This window comes from Hypanus sabinus, chromosome 13 (genome assembly GCF_030144855.1).
Source record: "Hypanus sabinus isolate sHypSab1 chromosome 13, sHypSab1.hap1, whole genome shotgun sequence".
Taxonomy (NCBI): domain Eukaryota; kingdom Metazoa; phylum Chordata; class Chondrichthyes; order Myliobatiformes; family Dasyatidae; genus Hypanus; species Hypanus sabinus.
This window is the reverse complement of record NC_082718.1, coordinates 28,864,475-28,886,510: the sequence shown is the minus strand read 5'-3', so window position 1 is coordinate 28,886,510 and position 22,036 is coordinate 28,864,475. Positions and strand designations below refer to the sequence as shown.

Below are 22,036 nucleotides of genomic sequence, written 5' to 3'. Positions count from 1 at the left end.
CTTAGGACTCTATGGGAGGCAAGAGAAGAAATTGCAGAACCCCTTGTGGAGATACTGACTTCATTGTTAACCACTGGTGAAGTTTCTGAAGACTGGGAGGTGTTGAATGTTGTTCCATTGTTTAAGAAGGGTAGCAAGGATAAGCCAGAGAAACTACAAGGCAGTCCTGACATCAGCGGCGAGGAAGTTACTGGAGGGACAGGATTTACTAGCACTCGGAAAGACCGAGACTGATTAGGAGACAGCAGCATGGCTTTAAACGTGGGCAAACCTTTTAGATCTATTTTAAGAGGTGATCAAAAGGATAGATGAGGGTAGGGGAGTGGATGTTGTCTATTTGGACTTTAGCAAAGCCATCGACAGGGTCCTGCACGGTAAGCTGGACTAGAAGGTTGAATCACATGGAATCCAAGGAGGACGAGTTAGCTGGATTCAAAATTGAGCAGAGGGTGGCAGTCAAAGTTTATTTCTCAACATGGAGGCCGGTGATTAGCGGTGGATGTAGGGGTCAAGGTTGGAACCCTTGATATTAGTTATTTATATAAATGACTTGGATGCAAATGATCAGTACGTTTGCAGGTGACACAATGTTAGGATGTTTAGTTGATGGTGAAGGAGGTTATTCGTCAGAGAACTGGGGACAGGACATTATGTTGCAATTGTATAAATCATTGTAGAGGTCACACTTGTATACAGTTTTGGTCACCCTGTTATAGTTAAGATGTGGTTAAACTGGAAAGAATGCCGAAAAGATTTACATGGATGTTCCCAGGAAGGAGAGGTTGGTCAGACAGGCTCTTTATCCCTTGGGGTATAAATGAGTGAGAAATGGCCTTACAGAGTTGTATAAAATTATGAGGGACATCGATAAGGTAGATGGTAACAGTTTTCTCCCTGGGGAGGGGAGTCCAGAACCGGGGGCATAGATTTATGGTGAGGGGAAATACTTGAAAGGGATCCAAGGGGCAATATTTTCACGTGGAGAGTGGTAAGTATACAGAATGAGCTGTCAGAGGAGGTGGTTGAGGCAGTTACAATGGTATCATTACAGAACACTTGGATAGGTACATGTGTGTCAGATGAATCAAGGTAATGTCCCTGCAGAGTAACACTCACAAAGTGCTGGAGGAACTCAGCAGGTCAGGCAACGTCTATGGCAATGAATAACTAGTCAACGTTCCGGTCTGAACTCTTCTTCAGGACTGGAAAGGAATGGGAAAATGCCAGAATAGAAACAAAAGTGACTCTGCAGAAGCTGGAAATCCAGAGCAACACACACGCAAACTGCTGGAGGGACTCAGCAGCTCAGGCAGCATCTATGAAAATGAATAAACAGTCGATGTTTCAGGCAGACACCCTTCTTCAGGACTGGAAAGGAAGGGGAAAGATGACAGAATAAAAACATGGGTGGAGGGGGGGGCAGGGAAGATAGGCTAGAAGATGATTGGTGAAGCCAGGTGAGTGGGTAAGGTCAAGGGCTGGGGAGGAAGGAGTCTGATAGGAGAGAAGAGTGGACCATGGGAGAAAAGAAAAAAAAGAGAGACACCAGGGGGAGATGAGGAGGAGAGTAAGAGCCAAGAAGAAGAGAGAAGGGGTAGGGAAAAAATTACCAGAAGGAGAAATTGATGTTTGTGTCATCAGGTTGGAAGGTACCTAGACAGAGTAAAAGGTGTTGCTTCCCACCCTGAGAGTGGCCTTACTGTGACAAGAGAGGAGGTCATGGAGCAACATGTCAGTCCAAGGCCTATTTTGCAATGTGATTGGTGCCTTTGGAGAAAACAGCACAGAAACTGAACTCTTTCCCATGTCTGTTCAGATTTATTGTGGAGATTAAGCATATATGGGACATTTTCTTTTCCTCTACCTCAATCATTCTATTTTTGTTTCTCTTCATTTTACTCCGTTATGTAGCTCTCCCACCCTAACTTAGATTTCCAGCTCTTTCCTGTACAAGGCCCGCATTCTGACGGTTACAAGATACCCTGTCTGGCTCTGAAGATTGTCCACGCTCTGTCACCATCAGCTCACAGATTCAGCAAACCATCACAGCAGAACCAAACACCCAGATCTGTGCAAGCAAGTCACGCAAGCGGCAGAAATGAGAGATGTCTGTCTGTAGAGAGTCACAGCCCAAGTTTTGCTTTGTTAAATTTAACTAAAACTCAAACCAGATGTTGAGTATTATCACTGAAGGATGTTGATATTTTCATGTTTATGTTCCATTTGCAAGAATTCATTTAAAATGTGACCTCAGTGACACACACTTTTGAAACGTCTTGTACAAAATAAACTGTCAGAAATATAATCAACGATGTGATGCCTCAGGAAGGGCTGGTGTGCATTATCGACAGAATGCACATATTCTGCCAGCTCCTCCCAAGCCAGTGATCTCCACCACCAAGGGCGGGGACAACACCAGGAAGGGAACACCACCAGCAACAGGAGATAGACAGCTACAGCCAGAATATGGGATTAATGCACATGGGTATCTAGCGGCAGTGCGCATGAGTTGGGCTGAATGGCCTGTGTCCGGGGAGAAAGACTCTGTGATTCTCTGATATAGTAGATGTTTGGGGGAACATGGTGCAGCGGAGGAATGGGTTAGAGGGATGATTGGACTGGGCACCATTGTGGCCAGGTCCCTTGGGGAAAAATATTAAAAGTGTCATGAAGTCACAGGGTCATACAGCACCACAGCACAGAAATAGGCCCTTTGACCTATCTGGTCCATGCCAAACTAGTAATCTGGTTCGTCCCATCAACCTGCACTCAGACCATAGCCCTCCATACCCCTCCCATCCAGGTACCTATGCAAATTTCTCTTAAACGTTGCCTCAACCCCTCATCATCACTTTCACTGGCAGTTCATCCCACTGTCTGAGTGAAGAGATTCCCCTTCATGTTCCTCTTAAACATTTCACCCACGCCCTCTAGTTGTACTCCCACTCAACCTCAATGGAAAAAGTCTACTTGCACTTACCCTATCTACCCCCCTCATGATTTTGTATACCTCTGTCACATCACCCTTCATTCTCCTATGTTCTAGGGAATAAGGTACTAATCTATTCTATCTTTCTCTATAGATCAGGTCCTCAAGTCCTCACAACATCCTTGTAAATTCCCTCCGCACTCTTTCAATCTTACTGACATCTTTCCTGTAGTTAGGTGACCAGAAATGTACACAATACTCCATATTAGGCCTCAACAATGTCTCATACAACCTCAGCATAACATCCCAACTCCTGTACTCAATACTTTGACTTATAAAGACCAATGTGCCAAAAGCTTTCTTTACGACCCTATCTACATGTGATGCCACTTTCAATGAATTATGGACCTATATCCTGAGATCCCTTTGTTCTACCCCACTCCTCAGTGCCCCAATGGTCACTGTGTAAGACCTACCCTGGTTGGTCCTACTGAAGTGCAATTGCTCGGACTTGTCTGCATTAAGTTCCATCTGCCATTTTGTAACCCATTTTTCCAGCTGGTCTAGCTCCCACTGCAAACCGCGATGGCTTCCTCACTGTTCACTACACACTGAATCTTGGAGACATCTGCAAATTTCCTGATCCACTTTACTACATTATCATCCAGAACACTGATATAAATGACAAACAACAATCTGCCGCCAGTCCCTGTGGCACACCGCTTGTCACAGGCCTCCAGTAAGAGAGGCAACTGCTTACTTGCTCTCTGGCTTCTACAAAACCAATGTCTAACCCAATTTACTAATTTATCTTGAAAGCGAGACAACTGAACCTCCTTGACCAATCTCCCATGCGGGACTTTGTCTGAAGTCTTGCTAAACTCTATGTGGACAACATCCACTGACTTACCTTCATCAACCTTCCTGGTGGTTTCTACAAAAAAAATTAAGATTAGCTAGACATGACCTACCATGGACAAAGCCATGTTGACTATTCCTAATCAGATCCTGTCTATCCAAATACTCGTATATCCAGTACTTAGAATATCTTCCGGTAACTTTCCCTACTAGTGATGTCAAATTCACTGGCCTATAATTTCCGGGTTTATTTTAGAGCCTCTCTTAAGCCATGGAATAACATTAGCTATCCTGCAGTCCTCTGGGACCTCACCCGTGGCTAAGTCCATTTTAAGTATCACTGCGCAGGCCTCTGCAATTTCTGCACTTGCCTCCCACAGGGTCCAAGGGAACACCTTGTCAGCCCTTGGAGATATATCCACCCTAATTTTCTTCAAAACAGCAAACACCTCCTCCTCTGTAAACTGTATGCGGTCCATAACCTCAGTGTTGCTTTGCCTCTGTGCCCACCACCTGTGTAAATACAGATGCAAAAAATCCATTTAAGATTTCCCCATCTCCTTCTGCTCCACACATACTATAGATGACCACTGTAATCTTCCAGATGACCATTTTTGTCCTTTGCAATCCTTTTACTCTTAACATATCTGCAGAAGTAAAGAAGATGCACAACTCATTTAATAAAGCATTTATTTTATTTGACGGCTGTGTTAATTTATAGATTAAGATTATTTCTCTAGTGATAATCCTCATAGTGGCTCTAATGTAATCTATTTTTCCCCAAATGATCTATTTTAAAGTGTCCTAGCAAAACCTTTGGAGGATTTGAATCGACGAAGGACTTTCCCGATGACGTGATGACCTTTGCCAGAAGCCACCCGGCCATGTATAACTCAGTGCTACCCGTCAGTAACAGGCCAATCGTCATAAAGACCGACGTGGACTATCAGTTCAGTCAGATCGTTGTGGATCGAGTGGAGGCTGCAGATGGACAATATGACGTCATGTTCATCGGAACAGGTAACTTCACCCGCTGGGAGTCTTGTGGAACAAACAGCCTGGAGGGACTCTTATTCGGAGTCCACTGCTTCAGGGAGTAAAGATCAGTCACTAAATCTTGGAGAACAATGCAGGGAACTGTGAAGTGATGCACTTTGGAAGGTCAAACTTCAAAGAAGAGCAAAGGGTTAATGGCAGGATTGCCAGCAATGTGGAGGAACAGAGTGAACAGAGTCCACAGAATCAAAATCATCAGGTTTAATATCACTGACACACAGTATGCCAGGAATTTGGTGTTTTGTGCATAAATAAGAAGTACTATAAATTACAATATACAGCATATAAAATTTAAATTAAATACATAATGCAAAAAGAGAGCAAAAATACTTCATGGGTTAGTTCATTGTTGATTTAGAAATCTGATGGCAAAGATTCATAGATCTCTCAACGTTGCCTCACAAGTTGTTAGAGTGGTTAGAAGGCATGTGGTGTGTTGGCCTTCATTGGTAAGGGAATTCAGTTCAAGGGCTGTGAGGTAATTCTGCAGCTTTACAAAATTCTAGTTAGGCCATGCTTGGAGTATTGTGTTCAGTTCTGGTCACTTCATTATAGGAAGGATTATGAAAGCTTTAGAGAGGGTGTAAAGGAGATTTACCAGGATGCTGCCTGGATTAGAGAGCATGTCTTATGAGGAGAGGATGAGTGAGCTAGGCTTTTTTTCTCTGTGGAGTGAAGGAGGAAGAGAGGTGTCTTGATAGAGGTGCACAAAGTACGAGGCATGAATCGAGTGGACAGCAGCACCTTTTTGATTTATTTTATTATTTATACAGCATGGAACAGGCCCTTTCAGCCCTTTGAGCCACGCCACCCAGCAACCCACCCCCGATTTAATCCCAGCCTAATCTCAGGATGATTTACAATGACTAATTAACCTACTAACTGGTACATCTTTGGATTCTGGGAGGAAAACGGAGCACCGGGAGGAATCCCGTGCGTTCACAGGGAGATCGTACAGACTCCTTACGGACGACATCAGAAATGAACTCGCTGCCCCCAGCTGTAATATTATCACATTAACCACTACGCTATTATAGCGCCCCGTGCAGCAATTTTTCCCAGGGTGCCACGGGTCAATACCAGAGCCTAAGCTGAGAGAGAAAAGTATTGCGGAGATGACAATGGAAGGTTTCATACACAGAGTCTGGTACGTGCTTGGAATACACTGCCAGGGATGGTGGAAGAAGCAGATATGATAGGTACCTTTAAGAAATTCATAGACAGGCACAAGGCTGTGTAGGAGGGAAGGTTTAAATTAACCGCAGAGTATGTTTATGTGTCAGCACAATATTGTGGGCCGAAGAGCCTGTACTGCACTATACTGTTGTGTGTTCTAACATTAACAACTCAAAGGAAGTTCTCTGTACCATTCTCTTTTGTTCTGGTGTGAAGTGTTTTTCAGTACCCCTGCATGAACCTAATCTGGTGACAGGATTTCCTCCTCGTGTTCACATACCTGATGACTAGCCAGCTGTTATTGCTCAGGAATTGGGGTTGTGGTTGAGTTGGAAGGGACGTTTACACTCTGCCTTGGGAGGGACAGCTACCCTGTGCATGGAAACACACAATTTTACGTGGTGTTGAAATCTCCACAGCCTGAAGATCCAAGGCTGCAGTGGGGGGGACCCAAACAGCTCACCAGAGGCAGGGATCTCAGGTCCCATTTATGAAGTACCTTCGAGCACTTAGCTGGGATATATTACCTGTTAATAATTTATTATTCTTCAGATAATATTCAGGCAAAGCTTCAATGTAATCCATGCTTAGTTTCTGTGTAGAGAGTCATTCTAAAGTTAATGACATCGAACAAACTTCAAAGTTCTTGAAACGAAGTGGGGCGAGGATTCTGCATCAGATAAATCAGGTGGATTCATGCAGCCCAAAGTGGGAAGCTTTGCACAAGGTCACCTTAGGCATTCTGTGAAGGCTGTGTGCAGTGCTGAGCAGAACTCGGCAATGTAAAATCTTTAAATGTATTCAGCATTATGTCAGGAAATGGCCCAGTGCCAACTGTATGATTAGTTCCCACACCACTTCCTCCATCGCACAGCGTCGAAAGCTCCTGTGTGCAATTCTAATTCTGCAACCTCTCTCGGAGATTAAAGCAAGAGCCATCACTTTTGTAGAAATAACAAAGGGATGATGCAGTACATCTCTGACCAAATTCTCACGATACTGGCAGGCTGTTAGAGCGTTTGGTATTTTGTTTTTGGTATTCCACGCATCAAAAACAAGTAAAATTATAGTATCTTGGCAGTTGTCAAAATTAAATTCTGTTAAAGTCTGGAATATTTAAATAAAGCTCCTCATCAGCAATAATGACCACAGGATGACTGGAGTATCATTAAAAACCTGTCTAATTTACGAGAGCCTTTCAGAGACAGAAATCTGCCGTCTTACTCATTCTTACCAGAATCAGGCATATTAGCACAGACATATGTTGTAAATTGTTTTTGTCTTCAGCGGCAGTACAGCGCAGTGCATTTGAAAAAAACTATAAATTATAGAAAGAAATATATTTTAAAAAATTAGATTAAATACATTGTTTAACTAGAAATCAAAAATTAATGAGGTAGTGTTCATGGGTCCGTTGTCCATTCAGAAATCTGATGGCAGAAGGGAAGAGGTTGTTCCTAAAACTCTGTGTGTGTGCGTGCGCGTTTTCAAGGTCATGTACCTCCTCCCTGATGGTAGAAATGAGAAAAGGGCATGTCCTAGTTGGTGTGGGTCCTTAATAATGAATGCTGCCTTTTTGATGCATTGCCTTTTGAATTTCTTGATGTTTTGGAGGGTTGTGCCCATGATGGAGCTGGCTACATTTACAACCCTGTGCAGCTTTATCTGATCCTCCATACCAGCCAGTGATGCCACCGGTTAGAATGCTCTCTGTGGCACATCTGTAGTTTGTACCCTGACTGGCATCAGCATGACCACAGATGCAGCAGTCTGGATGACTCTTAGCCAGTGTGGAAGGTGGGATGTCTCTGAACCTCCTGCTGGCCAATCATTCCTGGCCAAGGTGCAGCAGAAGTCCCAATTTTTGTGCTCTGATCCCTGCTTGTGGGAATGCTCACCTCAGGAGATCGAAGTCGTCACCACCCCTGACGCTCCCTCAGCACCGTGTTTGAAGTTGTTGGCTCTCAGCTCTGGAGTGGGAGTAGGTTATAAAATGGAATTGGGAGGGGAGGGCACGCCCACACATGGACAATGACAAACTATTCAGCTGTTACAGTAAAAGTCAGTCCTGGTTTGTGATCTCCCTGCCTTTTCCTCAGCAATGTGGGATCAGGATCGGTTCACAATGAAGCCAAGCCAGAATCACTGTGTATCTGTTTTCTAACCACAGCCTCGAGTTGGGAGGGTGCATTCTAAGCAATGAAGAGTTATATTTATGCTGTTATACTATGTTCTATTCAGATCATAAGACCATAAGACTTAGAGCAGAGTTACACTACTCAGCCCATCAAATCTGCTCTGTTATTCCATCACGGCTGATTTATTATCCCTTTCACTCAGATTCTCCTGCCTTTTCCCCATAACCTTTGACGCTCTAACTAGTTAAGAACCTATCAATCTTCGCTTTCAATATACTCAATGACTTGGCCATCACAGCCGTCTGTGGCAATGAATTCCACAGATTCTCTAACCTCTGGCTAAAGAAATGCCTATTCATCTCTGTTCTAAAGGGATGTCCTATTCTGAGACTGCGCCCTCTAGTCCTAGACTCCCCCACTATTGGAAACATCCTCTCCACTCCATCTTGGCCTTCAATGACAGGTTTCAATGAGCTGCCCTCTTCATTCTTCTCAACTCCAGAAAATACAGCCCAGAGCTTCCTCATCTGTTAACCCTTTCATTCCTAGGATAATTCTCGTGAACCCCTCCCCCATGCTGCCCAATGTCAGCACATCCTGTCTTAGATATGGGCCCAACACTGCTGACAATACTCCAAGTGCAGTCCAACCAATGCTTTATAGAGCCTCAGCATCACACCCTTGCCTTTGTAGTCTAGTCCTCTTGAAATGAAAGATCATTGAAAGAACAGGAAGCGCTGTGGTCTGGGTGGGTCACAGTGGGGTAGAGCAATGTGGAACGGCTCCTCCGAATGCAGTACACTTCTGTATATCTTCAATAATGGAGTCCTGGTGAAACAGCCTGGCATTGTGACGGACGATTGTAAATTGTCTTCGGGCACCGACCTGTCACACAGTAATGTTACACAGCCTACGATTTCTTCTTGTTTCAGATGTGGGGACAGTTCTAAAGGTCGTGTCTATTCCTCAGAAGACCTGGCATGATCTGGAAGAGGTGTTACTGGAAGAAATGACAGTGCTGAGGGTGAGAGTTCTTCTTCCTTCACTAACCTAGACCTTCCCCTGGCTAAAGGCACCGCAGACTATCTGTCAAATTCCTGTCCAGCCAAGTCTTCCCCAAAGAGGACACTCCAACCGTGGCAGATTGATTGGCATTTTTATAAACACGCCATTTGCTAATCTCTGGTTTCCATTCAAGGTGTGAACCATCTGATCTCTTTACGTTGTCAGAAGATATAATGCCAGTTTAAGATCCTATCGTGCTTATCAAATATAATCCCACGACCACTAGAAGACGTGCAGGCATCATAATAAGTAATTATGCCTAACTTAGAGGTAGAAAATGTTTGCAGAATCCAGAGAAAAATCACTTGAATCTGCATAGGTTCTAGAAACAAGGCACCTTTATACAGGAGAAGTGAATCACCTTCTCAGTAAAGTAACTGGGAAATTACAGTCCTTATAATCAAATCTAACAGCACTTATGTGGCTATTTAGATATAAAGATGAAATTTTATTTGTTTGTTTATTTGAAACTTTATTTGTCATACTACAGTGAAACCTACGGTAAAATATGTTGTTTGCATCAACGACCATCGAAGTCCGAGGATATGCTAGGCACAGCCCTTGAGTGTCGCCAACATAACATCCCCACAAACTTGCTGGCCCATCCACACATACGTCTTGCAGAGTGGAAGCAATCCTCTGCGGCCATGGGGAGAATGTACAAATGCCTCACAGACAGCGGCAGGAATTGAACCCCAATCGGTGATGACTGGCATAGCAAGGCTTTGCACTAACCTTCCAACAGACGACCTTGCTGCCCCACTGTAAGTTTTTAGTGAAGTAAATGGGACATTTCAGGCCATATCTTTAATCTAAACAGCCCATCATGTGATTATTTAGTTCTGAAAAGCCAGTCTCATCTCATTGCGCAGTTTCTGACTGTGCTCTGGTATTTGCTAAATTATTGTCCCACATATTTAAATACAGTGAAAATTGGTCCTGTTTTCTGGCCATACAATACACTGCACCAAATTTTCAGTTTATTGTCATCTGACCATATAAATATACAATGAAACAATGTTCCTCCAGACCATGGTACACCCACAAAACACGTATCACACACAGCACATAAAACAAAATATTACCGCAAATAAGTTAATAAAATATAAATCAAAATATATATGCATGCAGCACAGGTAAACAGTAAACAGCTTGTTGTCTACCTATGCTGCACACAGGTAAACCTCAGTGGTGACGGGGTATTCATTAGTCTCACAGCTTGAGGGTAGAAGCTGTTACCCAGTCTGGCGGTCCTGGTTCTGATGCTCCTGTACCTCCTTCCTGACGGTACTGGGTCAAGGAGATTGTGGGATGGGTGGTAGGGATCCTCAACAATACTTTGGGCTCTCTGTCTACAACACCCCTGGTAAATGTTACAAATGGGGGGAGGAAGACCCCAATGATCCTCTTGTCCTCTGTAGGGTCTCACAATCCTGATATACAAGATCATATGCATCTGGAAGTCACTTACTTCCAAAGTGACTGCAACCACTTCTGTTCTGGATACATGCAGTCCTGAAGTGGCTCTGCATTCCTGGCAGTGGCCTTCTTGCCAGCACCCCCACAGAGAACGTCGTCGTTTCTCTGACAGCGGTCTGAGACCTGAGGCCTGAAAACAGTTTGTTGCAGTGGGCCACGGTAGCGAGGCAGTTTGCATTACACTCTGACAGCTCCCAGCGTCCCGGAGCTCAGAGTTCAATTCCAACGCTGTTCTGGAAGGAGTCTCTGTACAGCCTCCTGGTGGTATATGGTGGGGTTTTCTCCAGGTGCTCTGGCTCCGTCCCACAGTCCAAAAATGTACTGGGTAGGTTAATCAGTCATTGTAAGTTGTCCCGTGATTTGGTTAGGATTAATTGGGGTTGTGGGGTTGCTGGGGCAGCACAGCTTGAAGGGCTGGAAAGGCCTACTCATCACTGTATCACTAAATAACTATAATTATTAACCAAAGCAGCCACTGAAAGGCCCTCAAATGACCTGTAGTGGCTGATTAGAGGTGCTGCTGAACATCTGACATCCTGAATAATGTTCCTGTATCATAGAACAGTAACAGAATTGACAGCCAGAAAATCTGAAAATGCTGGTTTGAGAAAGTAAGGAGGCATGGGATCCAAGGGGACATTGCTTTGTGGATTCAGAACTGGCTTGCCCACAGAAGGCAAAGGTGGTTGTAGATGGGCCATATTCTGCATGGAGGTTAAAATAGAGAATATTTACAGTACTCAATAAGTCAGGTGGCACCTGTGGAGAGAGAAACAGAATCCATGTTTCAAACTGGAAGTTAACTTTGTCTCTCTTTCTATAAGACATAAGAACAGGGTTAAGCCATTCAGCCCATCGATTCTGCTTCACCATTCCATCACTCCTTATTATCCCTTTTCACCCCAGTCTCCTGCCTTCTCCCCGTAACTTTTGACATCCTAACTGTCCAAGAATCTATCAACCTTCTCTTTAAATATACCCAATGACTTGCTCTCCACAGCCGTCAATTAATTTCACAGATTCACCACCCACTGGCTAAAGAAATTCCTCCTCATCTCTGTTCTAAATGGATGCCCCTCTATTATGTGGCTGTGCCCTCTGGTCTTAGACTCCCCCGCTATGGAAACACTTTCTACATCCACTCTGTCTCGGCTTTTCAATATTCATTATGTTTTAGTGTGATCTTCCCTCATCCCTCTGAACTCCAGTGAGCCCACCACTCCTCACACCTAACCCTGTCATTCCCAGGATCCAGTGTCTACCTGCTGAGCATCTCCAGCATTGTCTGTTACCGATTCAGTTACAGCAGGGGAAAAGCCGTTGCTTTGCATTCTTTATTTCGGCATTTTGTGTATGTTCTTTATCTGAAACTTGGTTCAGATGCGAGTAACTAAACCCTCACATGGAGACAAGGATCATGTTCCACGAGCAGACAGAAGCCCTCGGCATTTGGCTTTTCGATAATCAGAAACAAACTTGTTACTGGATTAAATGCTTCTGTTCCTCCCTGGATACAGACCAGCATGGAAACATAAATTCTTTCAGAGACTCCACTGCAGAGGGGGAGTTTCTGGTCATTTCCACTAGCTACACAATTAGACTTCACTGTAATCACGTGCAATCAGACAATCAATGTAAATATGATGGAATTTAACAAGCACGTAAATGACCACAAACTGCTTACAGCGGCATCTCCTGTGATCTTTTACTCCCTTAGTTTTCCACTCACTAGGGTCAGAACCCAGCTGCTGTTCTGAGCCCCACCCTCAGCTGGGATTTGTAGAAGTCCACTCATTAAACATTAACGATTAGTCCCATTTGCAACATGTACATCGAAACATTGGAACATGCATCGAAATGCATCACTCTAGATCCGCGATGAACACAGTCCGAGGATGTGCTGGGGGCAGCCCACAAGTATTGCCATGCTTCCAGCACCAAAGTAGCATGCCCACAACTTACTAACCCTAACCCAAATGTCTTTGGAATGTGGGAGGAAACCAGAGCACCAGGAGGAAACCCCAGGACAAATATATAAACTCCTTACAGACAGCAGTTGGAATTCAACCCCAGTCACTGGTGCGGTACAATGTTTCACTACTCATTTATGTTTAAACTTATTCTCCTTTATTTTACAGGAGCCAACACCCATTACAACACTGCAAATTTCAACTAAGCAGGTGAGACGTAGTTAGATTTAGATCATCATCATTATGTGCTGTGTTGTATGATGTAGGTGATTAGGATCTATTGACCATGATTGTTCTTGGCAAGTTTTCTACAGAAGTGGTTTGCCATTGCCATCTTCTGGGCAGTGTCTTTACAAAATGGGTGATCCCAGTCATTATCAACACTCTTCAGAAATTGTCTGCCTGGCATCAGTGGTCACATAACCAGGACTTATGATCTGCACCAGCTGCTCATACGTCCATCCACTACCTGCTCCCATGGCTTCACATGTCCCTGATGGGTGGGGTGGGTGCTAAGCAGGTTCTACACCTTGCTCCACAGGCTAGCGGAGGGAGGGAGAATCTAACAGCTCTTTGGTAGAGACTTATCTCCACCCCACCACCCAAGATTTAGGTACTCAGATACAAAGTTCAAAGTACCAAAGGTAGCAGAGAATGAGTTCCTGGATTTAGGACTTTGTTGGAAACTGGGATTTGCCTGATAGAAAATGTACATGTTGCAGTTGATACCGGGGGGAGGAGTGTAAAGCAGAGTTACAGTGGGGATCTGTCGCTGATGTGATGGGTATAACCATACTCGTTGCCATGTGAAATAATCACGCTGTGACTGGGCAGCAATTACCAGTGATGCTCCTTCAGCTCACTACGTATAGAACATAGAAATCTACAGCACATTACAGGCACTTCGGCCCACAATGTTGTCCCGACCATGTTACCTACTCATTACTATGGCTGTTCATGGATGTGCCGATGTTATTGTCCACCAGTGAGGACACAGTTACGGGGGTCCTGAAGGACCACGTAGCTTGGGTAGGAGGTGGATTTCCTGTTATGAGTGGTGCTCCTTGGGCTCACTACATGCTCTAGTTACTGTGGCTGTTCATGGATCTGCCAATGTTATTGACCACTAGTGAAGACACAGTTATGGGGGGATCTTAAAAGACCACGTAGGTTGGTAGGGGTTGGATTTCCTGAAGGACCACTCAAGTTGGTAGGGGTTGGATTTCCTGAAGGACCACGCAGGTTGGTAGGGGTTGGATCTCCTGAAGGACCACGCAGGTTGGTAGGGGTTGGATCTCCTGAAGGACCACGCAGGTTGGTAGGGATTGGATTTCCTGAAGGACCACACAGGTTGGTAGGGATTGGATCTCCTGAAGGACAACGCAGGTTGGTAGGGATTGGATTTGCTGAAGGACCACGCAGGTTGGTAGGGATTGGATCTCCTGAAGGACCACGCAGGTTGGTAGGGGTTGGATCTCCTGAAGGACCACGCGGGTTGGGGAAGGGGTTGGATCTCCTAAAGGACCACGCAGGTTGGGGAAGGGGTTGGATCTCCTAAAGGACCATACAAGTTGGTAGGGGTTGGATTTCCTGAAGGACCACACAGGTTGGTAGGGGTTGGATTTGCTGAAGGACCACATAGGTTGGTAGGGGTTGGATTTCCTGAAGGACCATGCAGATTGGTAGGGGTTGGATTTCCTGAAGGACCACACAGGTTGGTAGGGGTTGGATTTGCTGAAGGACCACGTAGGTTGATAGGGGTTGGATCTCCTGAAGGACCACGCAGGTTGGTAGGGGTTGAATCACCTGAAGGACCACGCAGGTTGGTAGGGGTTGGATCTCCTGAAGGACCATGCAGGGTGGTAGGGATTGGATCTCCTGAAGGACCACGCAGGTTGGTAGGGGTTGGATCTCCTGAAGGACCACGCAGGTTGGTAGGGATTGGATCTCCTGAAGGACAACGCAGGTTGGTAGGGGTTGGATCTCCTGAAGGACCATGCAGGTTGGTAGGGGTTGGATCTCCTGAAGGACCACGCAGATTGGTAGGGGTTGGATTTCCTGAAGGACCACGTAGGTTGGTAGGGATTGGATCTCCTGAAGGACCACGCAGATTGGTAGGGGTTGGATCTCCTGAAGGACCACGCAGGTTGTTAGGGGTTGAATCACCTGAAGGACCACACAGGTTGGTAGGGGTTGGCTCTCCTGAAGGACCACGCAGGTTGGTAGGGATTGAATCACCTGAAGGACCACACAGGTTGGTAGGGGTTGGCTCTCCTGAAGGACCACGCAGGTTGGGGTAGGGGTTGGCTCTCCTGAAGGACCACGCAGGTTGGTAGGGGTTGGATCTCCTGAAGGACCATGCAGGTTGGTAGGGGTTGGATCTCCTGGACCACGCAGGTTGGTAGGGGTTGGATCTCCTGAAGGACCACGCAGGTTGGTAGGGGTTAGATCTCCTGAAGGACCACGCAGGTTGGTAGGGGTTGGATCTCCTGAAGGACCACTCAGGTTGGTAGGGGTTGGATCTCCTGAAGGACCATGCAGATTGGTAGGGGTTGGATCTCCTGAAGGACCACTCAGGTTGGTAGGGGTTGGATCTCCTGAAGGACAACGCAGGTTGGTAGGGATTGGATCTCCTGAAGGACCACGCAGATTGGTAGGGGTTGGATCTCCTGAAGGACCACATGGGTTGTGTTGGCGTGGTTTTCCTAAAAGGTCATATAAGTTGGGGGGTGTGGCTTTCCTTCACCGAACGACGTTTGTAAAACAAGATGGGTTTTCCTGACTACAAACAGGCGTCAAAGTCCTGCAGTTGCTGAAATCTGAAGTATAAACTGAAGAGTGGTCCATGGAGTCAGTGGGGAGAGAAAAACGCTGCACTGTTTGAGTCTGCAATACTGTCTCATCTTCTGCAGATGTTGTGTCAAGCATTGAGTTTTCAGCGTTCACAGTTTTTATGGTGGTCTCGTTGTTTGGTCAGAGGAAAATAAGGGGAAGGACAGAGGCCCATCAACCCCACCATTCTATAGTGGCCCTGACTCCTCTCTTCCACCTATTCCCTGTAACCCTCATCCCTCCATCTATCAACCATATCCCTACCTTCCTCGTAACTGTATCTAATATCAATGTGTCTAATAAGCTGGCCTCCACCCCCTGGAAGTAGAGAAGGAGGGTTCACCTCTCTTTGAGAGGGGAAGACTGCTCCTACATCTGAGTGGGAACTTCAAAATCTTGCCAGTGAAACCTCAGCTGTGGAAGTAAGAGGTTTAAGTGAGCCACTGTAATGAGCTGGAATAATCACTGAGTATTACTCTATCTCCCGTGCACTCTGATCGACATTCTCTCTGAACAGAACTGAAGTGTTTGGTTAGTTGCACATGGTGAACTGGAATTGGGTGACTTCCTTGAACTGGCACAGCATGGAAAACTATGGCAGAGAGTCCCTATAAAAACAGATTTACCTCGCTGGTTTTGGTCGTCTTGCCACTAAGCCAGAAATGAACATAGAACAGTACAGCAGAAAAACAGGCCCTTCAGCCCACAAGGTTGTGCTGAACCAATTAAATTAATAGTCAAATCACCAAACTAATCTTTTCTGCCTGCACAACATCCATATCCTTTCACTTCCCTCATATCCATGTGCCTATCTAAATGTCCCTTAATATCCTTAATGTACAGACCCTTCAGCCCAAAATGTTGTGCCCACCTTTTAACTTGATCAATCTAACCCTTCTCCCCTACATAGCCCACCATTTTTCTATCATCTATGTGCCTCTCTAAGAGTTTCTCAGATGTTCCTAATGCAGGGGGCTCCCAAGCTTTTTTATAGAATGGACCCCTACCTTTAACAGAAGAGTCCGTAGACCCCAGGTTGGGAACCCCTGACCTAATGTATCTGCTCTACCACCACCCCTGGCAATGCGTTCCACACACCTACCACTCTCTGCGTTAAAGAAACTGCCTCTGACCTCCCTCCTATATTTTTTTCCAATCAGCTTAAAACGATACACTGTGCTATTAGCCAAAAGGAATTAGCCATGAACTGAGACAAAACGTTGACAACCTGCCCCTCTCCTCCTGCGATCAGCTCCTGTAAACGTTTCCTCTTCTGTTGACAGCAACAACTATATATTGGCTCTGCCATCGGTGTGTCCCAGCTTCCCCTGCACCGTTGTGATGTCTATGGGAAGGCTTGTGCGGACTGCTGCCTCGCCAGAGACCCCTACTGTGCCTGGGATGGTTTCTCCTGCTCCCGGTATTTTCCTGCAGCCAAGAGGTAAGATGGTTTGATGGTCTACAGATCTCTGCCTCTGGTGTTCAGATGTTCCATTCCTGCAGTGGGATGTGAATCCCTCATTCACTGGGGTCAGTGTTTCTGAGGCTTGTGGAACAGCATCCATTCATTCAACCACTGCTTTCATGATGCATTTTAGAGCAGCTCATGGTTGAGCCCACTAGGGGATCAACTATTCTGGATTGGAATTGATTAGAGAGCTTAATCTAAAGAAACCCTTTGGGACAAGTGATCATATATGACAGAATTTACCCTGCAATTTGATAAGGAGAAGCTAAAGTCAGATGTATCAATATTGCAGTGGAGTACAGTGAATTACAAAGGATGAGAGAGGACTTGGCCAGAATTGATTTGGAAAGAACACTGGCAGGGATGATGGCAGAGCAGCAGTGGCTGGAATTTCTGGAAGCAATTCAGAAGGCGCAAGATATGTACATCCCAAAGAGGAAGAAGTATTCCAAAGGCAAGATGACACAACTGTGGCTAACAAGAGAAGTCAAAGCCAGCATAAAAGCCAAAGTGAAGGCAAATAATAGTGGGAAGTTTTTTAAAACCAGCAGAAGGCAACTAAAAAAGTCATAAAGAAGGAAAAGATGAATATGAAAGTAAGCTGGCCAATAATATTAAAGAGGATACCAAAAGTTTCTTTAGATACATAAAGTGTAAAAGAGAGGCAAAAGTAGATATCAGACCACTGGAAAATGCTGCTGAAGATGTAGTAATGGCGGACAAACTGAGTAAGTATTTTGCTTCAGTCTTCACAGGGGAAGGCACTAGCAGTATACCAGATGTTCAAGAGTGTCAGGGGTCAGAAGTGAGTGAAGTCTCCATTACTAGGGAGAAGGGTCTTGGGAAACTGAAAGGTCTGATGTTAGATATGTCACTTGGACCTGATGGTGTACACCCCGTGGTTTTGAAAGCAGTGGCTGGCTAAAGCAATTGTGGAGGCATTAGTAATGATTTTTTCAAGAATCACTGGATTCTGGCATGGTTCCAGAAGACTGGAAAATTGCAAGTGTCACTCCATTCTTCAGGAAGGGAAAGAGACAGACAAAAGGAAATTATAGGCCTGTTAGTATGACCACAGTGGTTGAGAAGATGTTTGAGTTGATCATTAAGGATGAGGTTTCAGGGTACTTGGAGGCTCATGATAAAATAGGCCGTAGTCAGCATGGTTTCCTGAAGGAAAAATCTTGCCTGACAATTCTGTTGGAATTCTTTGAAGAAATAACAAGCAGGATAGATAAAGGAGAATTGGTTGATGTTGTGTACTTGGATTTTCAGAAGGCCCCTGACAAGGTGCCTCGCATGAGGCTGCTTAACAAGTTAAGAGCCCACGGTGTTACAGGAAAGATACCAGCCTGGATAAAGCAGTGGCTGATTGGCAGGAAGCAAAGAGTGGGAATAAAGGGAGCCTTTTCTGGTTGCTGCAGGTGACTAGTGGTGTTCCACAGAGGTCTGTGTTGGGACCGTTTCTTTTTACATTATATGTCAATGGCTTAGATGATGGAATTGATGGCTTTGTTGCAAAGTTTGCAGATGATACAAAGATAGATAGATGGGCAGGTGGTTTTGAGGAAATAGGCTACAGATGTAATTTCACAGGTTAAGAGAATAGGCAAAGAAGTGATAGATGGAATACAGGGTCGGGAAGTGTATGGTCATGCACTTTGGTAGAAGAATTAAAAGGGTAAACAATTTTCTCAATAAAACGAAAATTCAAAGATCTGAGGTGCAAAGGGACTTGGCAGTCCTAGTGCAGGATTCCCTAAAGGATAATTTGCAGGTTGAGTCTGTGGTGAGGAAGGCAAATGCAATGTTAGCATTCATTTTAAGAGGACTAGAATATAAAAGCAATAATCTAATATTGAGGCTTTACGAAGCACTGATGAAGCCTCACGGAATATTGTGAGCAGTTTTGGGCCCCTTATCTTAGAAAAGATATACAGAAACTGGAGTGGGTTCAAAGGAGGTTCACAAAAATTATTCATATGAAAGGCTTGTCATATAAAGAGCATTTGATGGCTCTGGGCATGTACTCAGTAATATTCAGAAGAATGAGGAGGATTTCATTGAAACCTATTGAATGTTGAAACACCTTGATAGAGTAAATGTGGAGAGGATATTTCCTATGGTGGGGGAGTCTAAGACCAGAGGACATAACCTCAGAATAGAGGGTTGTCCTTTTAGAACTCAGATGAAGAAGAATTTCTTTAGCCAGAGAGTGGTGAATCTGTAGAATGCATTACCACAGGCAGTTGTAGAGGCCAAATCATCGGTTATATTTAAAGCATAGGTTAATAGATTCTTGGTTAATCAGGGCATGAAGGGATGCAAGGAGAAGGCAGGAGATTGGGGCTGAGAGAGGAAATGGATCAGCCATGTTGAAATGGCAGAGCAGATTTAATGGGCCAAATGGCCTAATTCTGTACCAATATCTTATGGTCTCATAACCACTTGCAGTCCAGATCAGCTTCAGACTGATAAAACCATACTCATCTTTGTAGCGTTAGCAACGTGGGTTCAATTCCTGTCACCTCCTGTAATTGGCTTGTGCGTTCTCCTGTTGTTGTTTATGTGGGTTTCCTACACATGCTACGGTTTCCTCTCAGATTTCAAAGATGTACACATTAGCACGACTTAGGAAGGGTCAGTAAGTTGTTGTGATGCTATGTTGGTGCCAGAGCTTGAGGTCACTTGTGAACTGCACCCAGCGCTTACTCGGGTCGTGTTGGTCGTTGGCGCTAATGATGCAGCTCACTGTATGTTTCAATGTACATGAGACAAATGAAGCTAATCCTTCATCTTGTTTATTTCTGTTCACTGTGGATGTGGCATCAGCAGCCAGCGCAATCTGATACCCTCTAGCATTGCTCTGTTGAGCGAGGAGTCACTCTTCATCCCTTTCACTGGAGCTGACTCATTGTTGAGTTTTCCTCTTTCATCTCTCTGCTCTGCAGTTGCACCACAGCCCAGACAAACCCTTGCCAAACCAAGAAATATAAGCACTACTCTCTATGTTTGGAGACATCAGAGCCTGCAGATGCTGGAACCTGGAACAAGGAACAATCTGCTGGAGGAACTCAGCAGGTCAAGCAACACTTGCAGTCCGCGGTGTCAATGCTGACAATTCCATTCCACCCACGGGTGCTGCTCAAACTCCCAGCAGATTATCTGAGGCACTCTGTAGTCCTGCTTTGCAAGGTATTCAGCAATTGGGCTTTTCTCTTTGGAGAGAGGGAGGATAGAAGTTGAGCGGATATCCAGAAACTTTTCCCGAGATGGAAATGGCATAATGTTAAGGAGACTGCAGGAAAGTATAGAGGGGATGTCAGAAGTAAGTATTTCACTTAGAGAGTGGTGGGAGCATGGAACACCTGCAGGGGTGGTGGTAGAGGCAGATATATTAGGGACATTTAAGAGACTCTTGTATAGGCACATGGGTAATAGAAAATGGAGGATTATGTAGGAGGGAAGAGGTAGAGTGATCTTAGAGAAGGTTAAGAGGTCAGCACCAGATTGTGGGCTGAAGGGCCTGTACTGTGCTGTATTGTTCTATTTTTCAGATCTACGCTGAATTAATAATGTCTAGCCCTGGCAAGCACCTGGAGGTTCAGGAGTTCTGTGTGACAGTGGAATGGTTGAGTTAACCTGGAGGTGTTGTTGCAGTCAGTTCCAACATACACTGTACTGTCAGACTGTAATATCCCACACCCCGATGTACACTACACCCGGGTCCCACTCCCTGACATTAGTCTCCAAATGGCCTCCCACAGCTGGGCAAAGACCTGCTCAGTTCCCCAAAGGCTCAGCGCCGACACTGAACCTAGGATAAGTAAGCCAGCGACATCTGAAATAGTAAGGGAAGGGCTTAGTGTTATTTGTCACATGTGAAATGTGTTGTTGGCATTAACGATCAGCACTGTGCGTTGATGTGGCAGGTGTCTCTGTGCTTCCGGCACCAACATAGCATGCCCACAGCTCACTAACCCTGACCTGTAGATCTTCGGAGCGTTGTGGAGGAAACCGGAGCACCCAGAGGAAACCGATGTGGTCACAGGGAGAAAGTACAAACAGCCAGAATTGAACTGTAGTCGTTGGCGTTGTAAAGCCTGATGTTAGCACTCCACTAAACATTTGATGGTTAACTGGTCAGATCAAACATCACTTCAATTAGATTTGCGATGCCTAATTCAATTTTACTTTTGCATTGTGGAATTGACCATGGGACAGCGAGGGCGTCGCAGAACTCGACAGCACCAGCTATAAGATCAGGGTTCTATTCCTACCATTGCCTACATTCTCCCCATGATCGCATGGGTTTCCTCCCACATGCCAAAGACATACAAGTGTTGGTGAGTTGTGACCATGCTACGTTGGCATCAGAAGTGCGCTGACACTTACGGGCTGCCCAGCACAGCTCTCACTGATTTGACTTGGCACAAGTGACACATTTCACTATATGTTTCAATGCATTTGGTCGCCTCACTACAGGAAGGATGTGGAAGCCATAGAAAGGGTGCAGAGGAGACTTACAAGGATGTTGCCTGGATTGGGGAGCATGCCTGATGAGAATAGGTTGAGTGAACTCGGCCTTTTCTCCTTGGAGCGACGGAGGATGAGAGGTGACCTGGTAGAGGTGTACAAGATGATGAGAGGCATTGATTGTGTGGATAGTCAGAGGCTTTTTCCCAGGGCTGAAATGGTCGCTACAAGAGGACACAGGTTTAAGTTGCTGGGGAGTAGGTACAGAGGTACAGGGGTAAACTTTTTTACTCAGAGAGTGGTGAGTGTGTGGAATGGGCTGTCGGCAACGGTGGTGGAGGTGGATACGATAGGGTCTTTTAAGAGACCTTTGGACAGGTACATGGAGCTTAGTAAAATAGAGGGCTATAGGTAAGCCTAGTAATTTCTAAGGTAGGGACATGTTCGGCACAGCTCTGTGGGCTGAAGGGCCTGTGTGCTGCTGTAGGTTTTCTATGTTTCTATGTAACCTTTACTATCTTCAGGCTCTCTCTCTGAATACTGGCAAGATGGGTGGGCTGTCCTACTGAAGGGTCTCGGCCTGAAACGT

The 22,036-nt window shown here is 45.2% G+C and overlaps 1 protein-coding gene across 6 annotated transcripts in view; it reads left to right on the top strand.

The window, feature by feature from the left end:
• Positions 1-22,036, top strand: part of LOC132403741 (semaphorin-3A-like) — a 209,164-nt gene that overhangs the window by 172,694 nt on the left and 14,434 nt on the right. For all 6 annotated transcript variants that reach the window (XM_059987387.1, XM_059987390.1, XM_059987391.1 and 3 more), the window contains 4 exons: positions 4,588-4,807; positions 9,090-9,181; positions 12,840-12,881; positions 16,787-16,944. In XM_059987387.1, the coding sequence (XP_059843370.1) occupies positions 4,588-4,807; positions 9,090-9,181; positions 12,840-12,881; positions 16,787-16,944 (512 nt within the window). The remainder of the gene's footprint in view (positions 1-4,587; positions 4,808-9,089; positions 9,182-12,839; positions 12,882-16,786; positions 16,945-22,036) is intronic.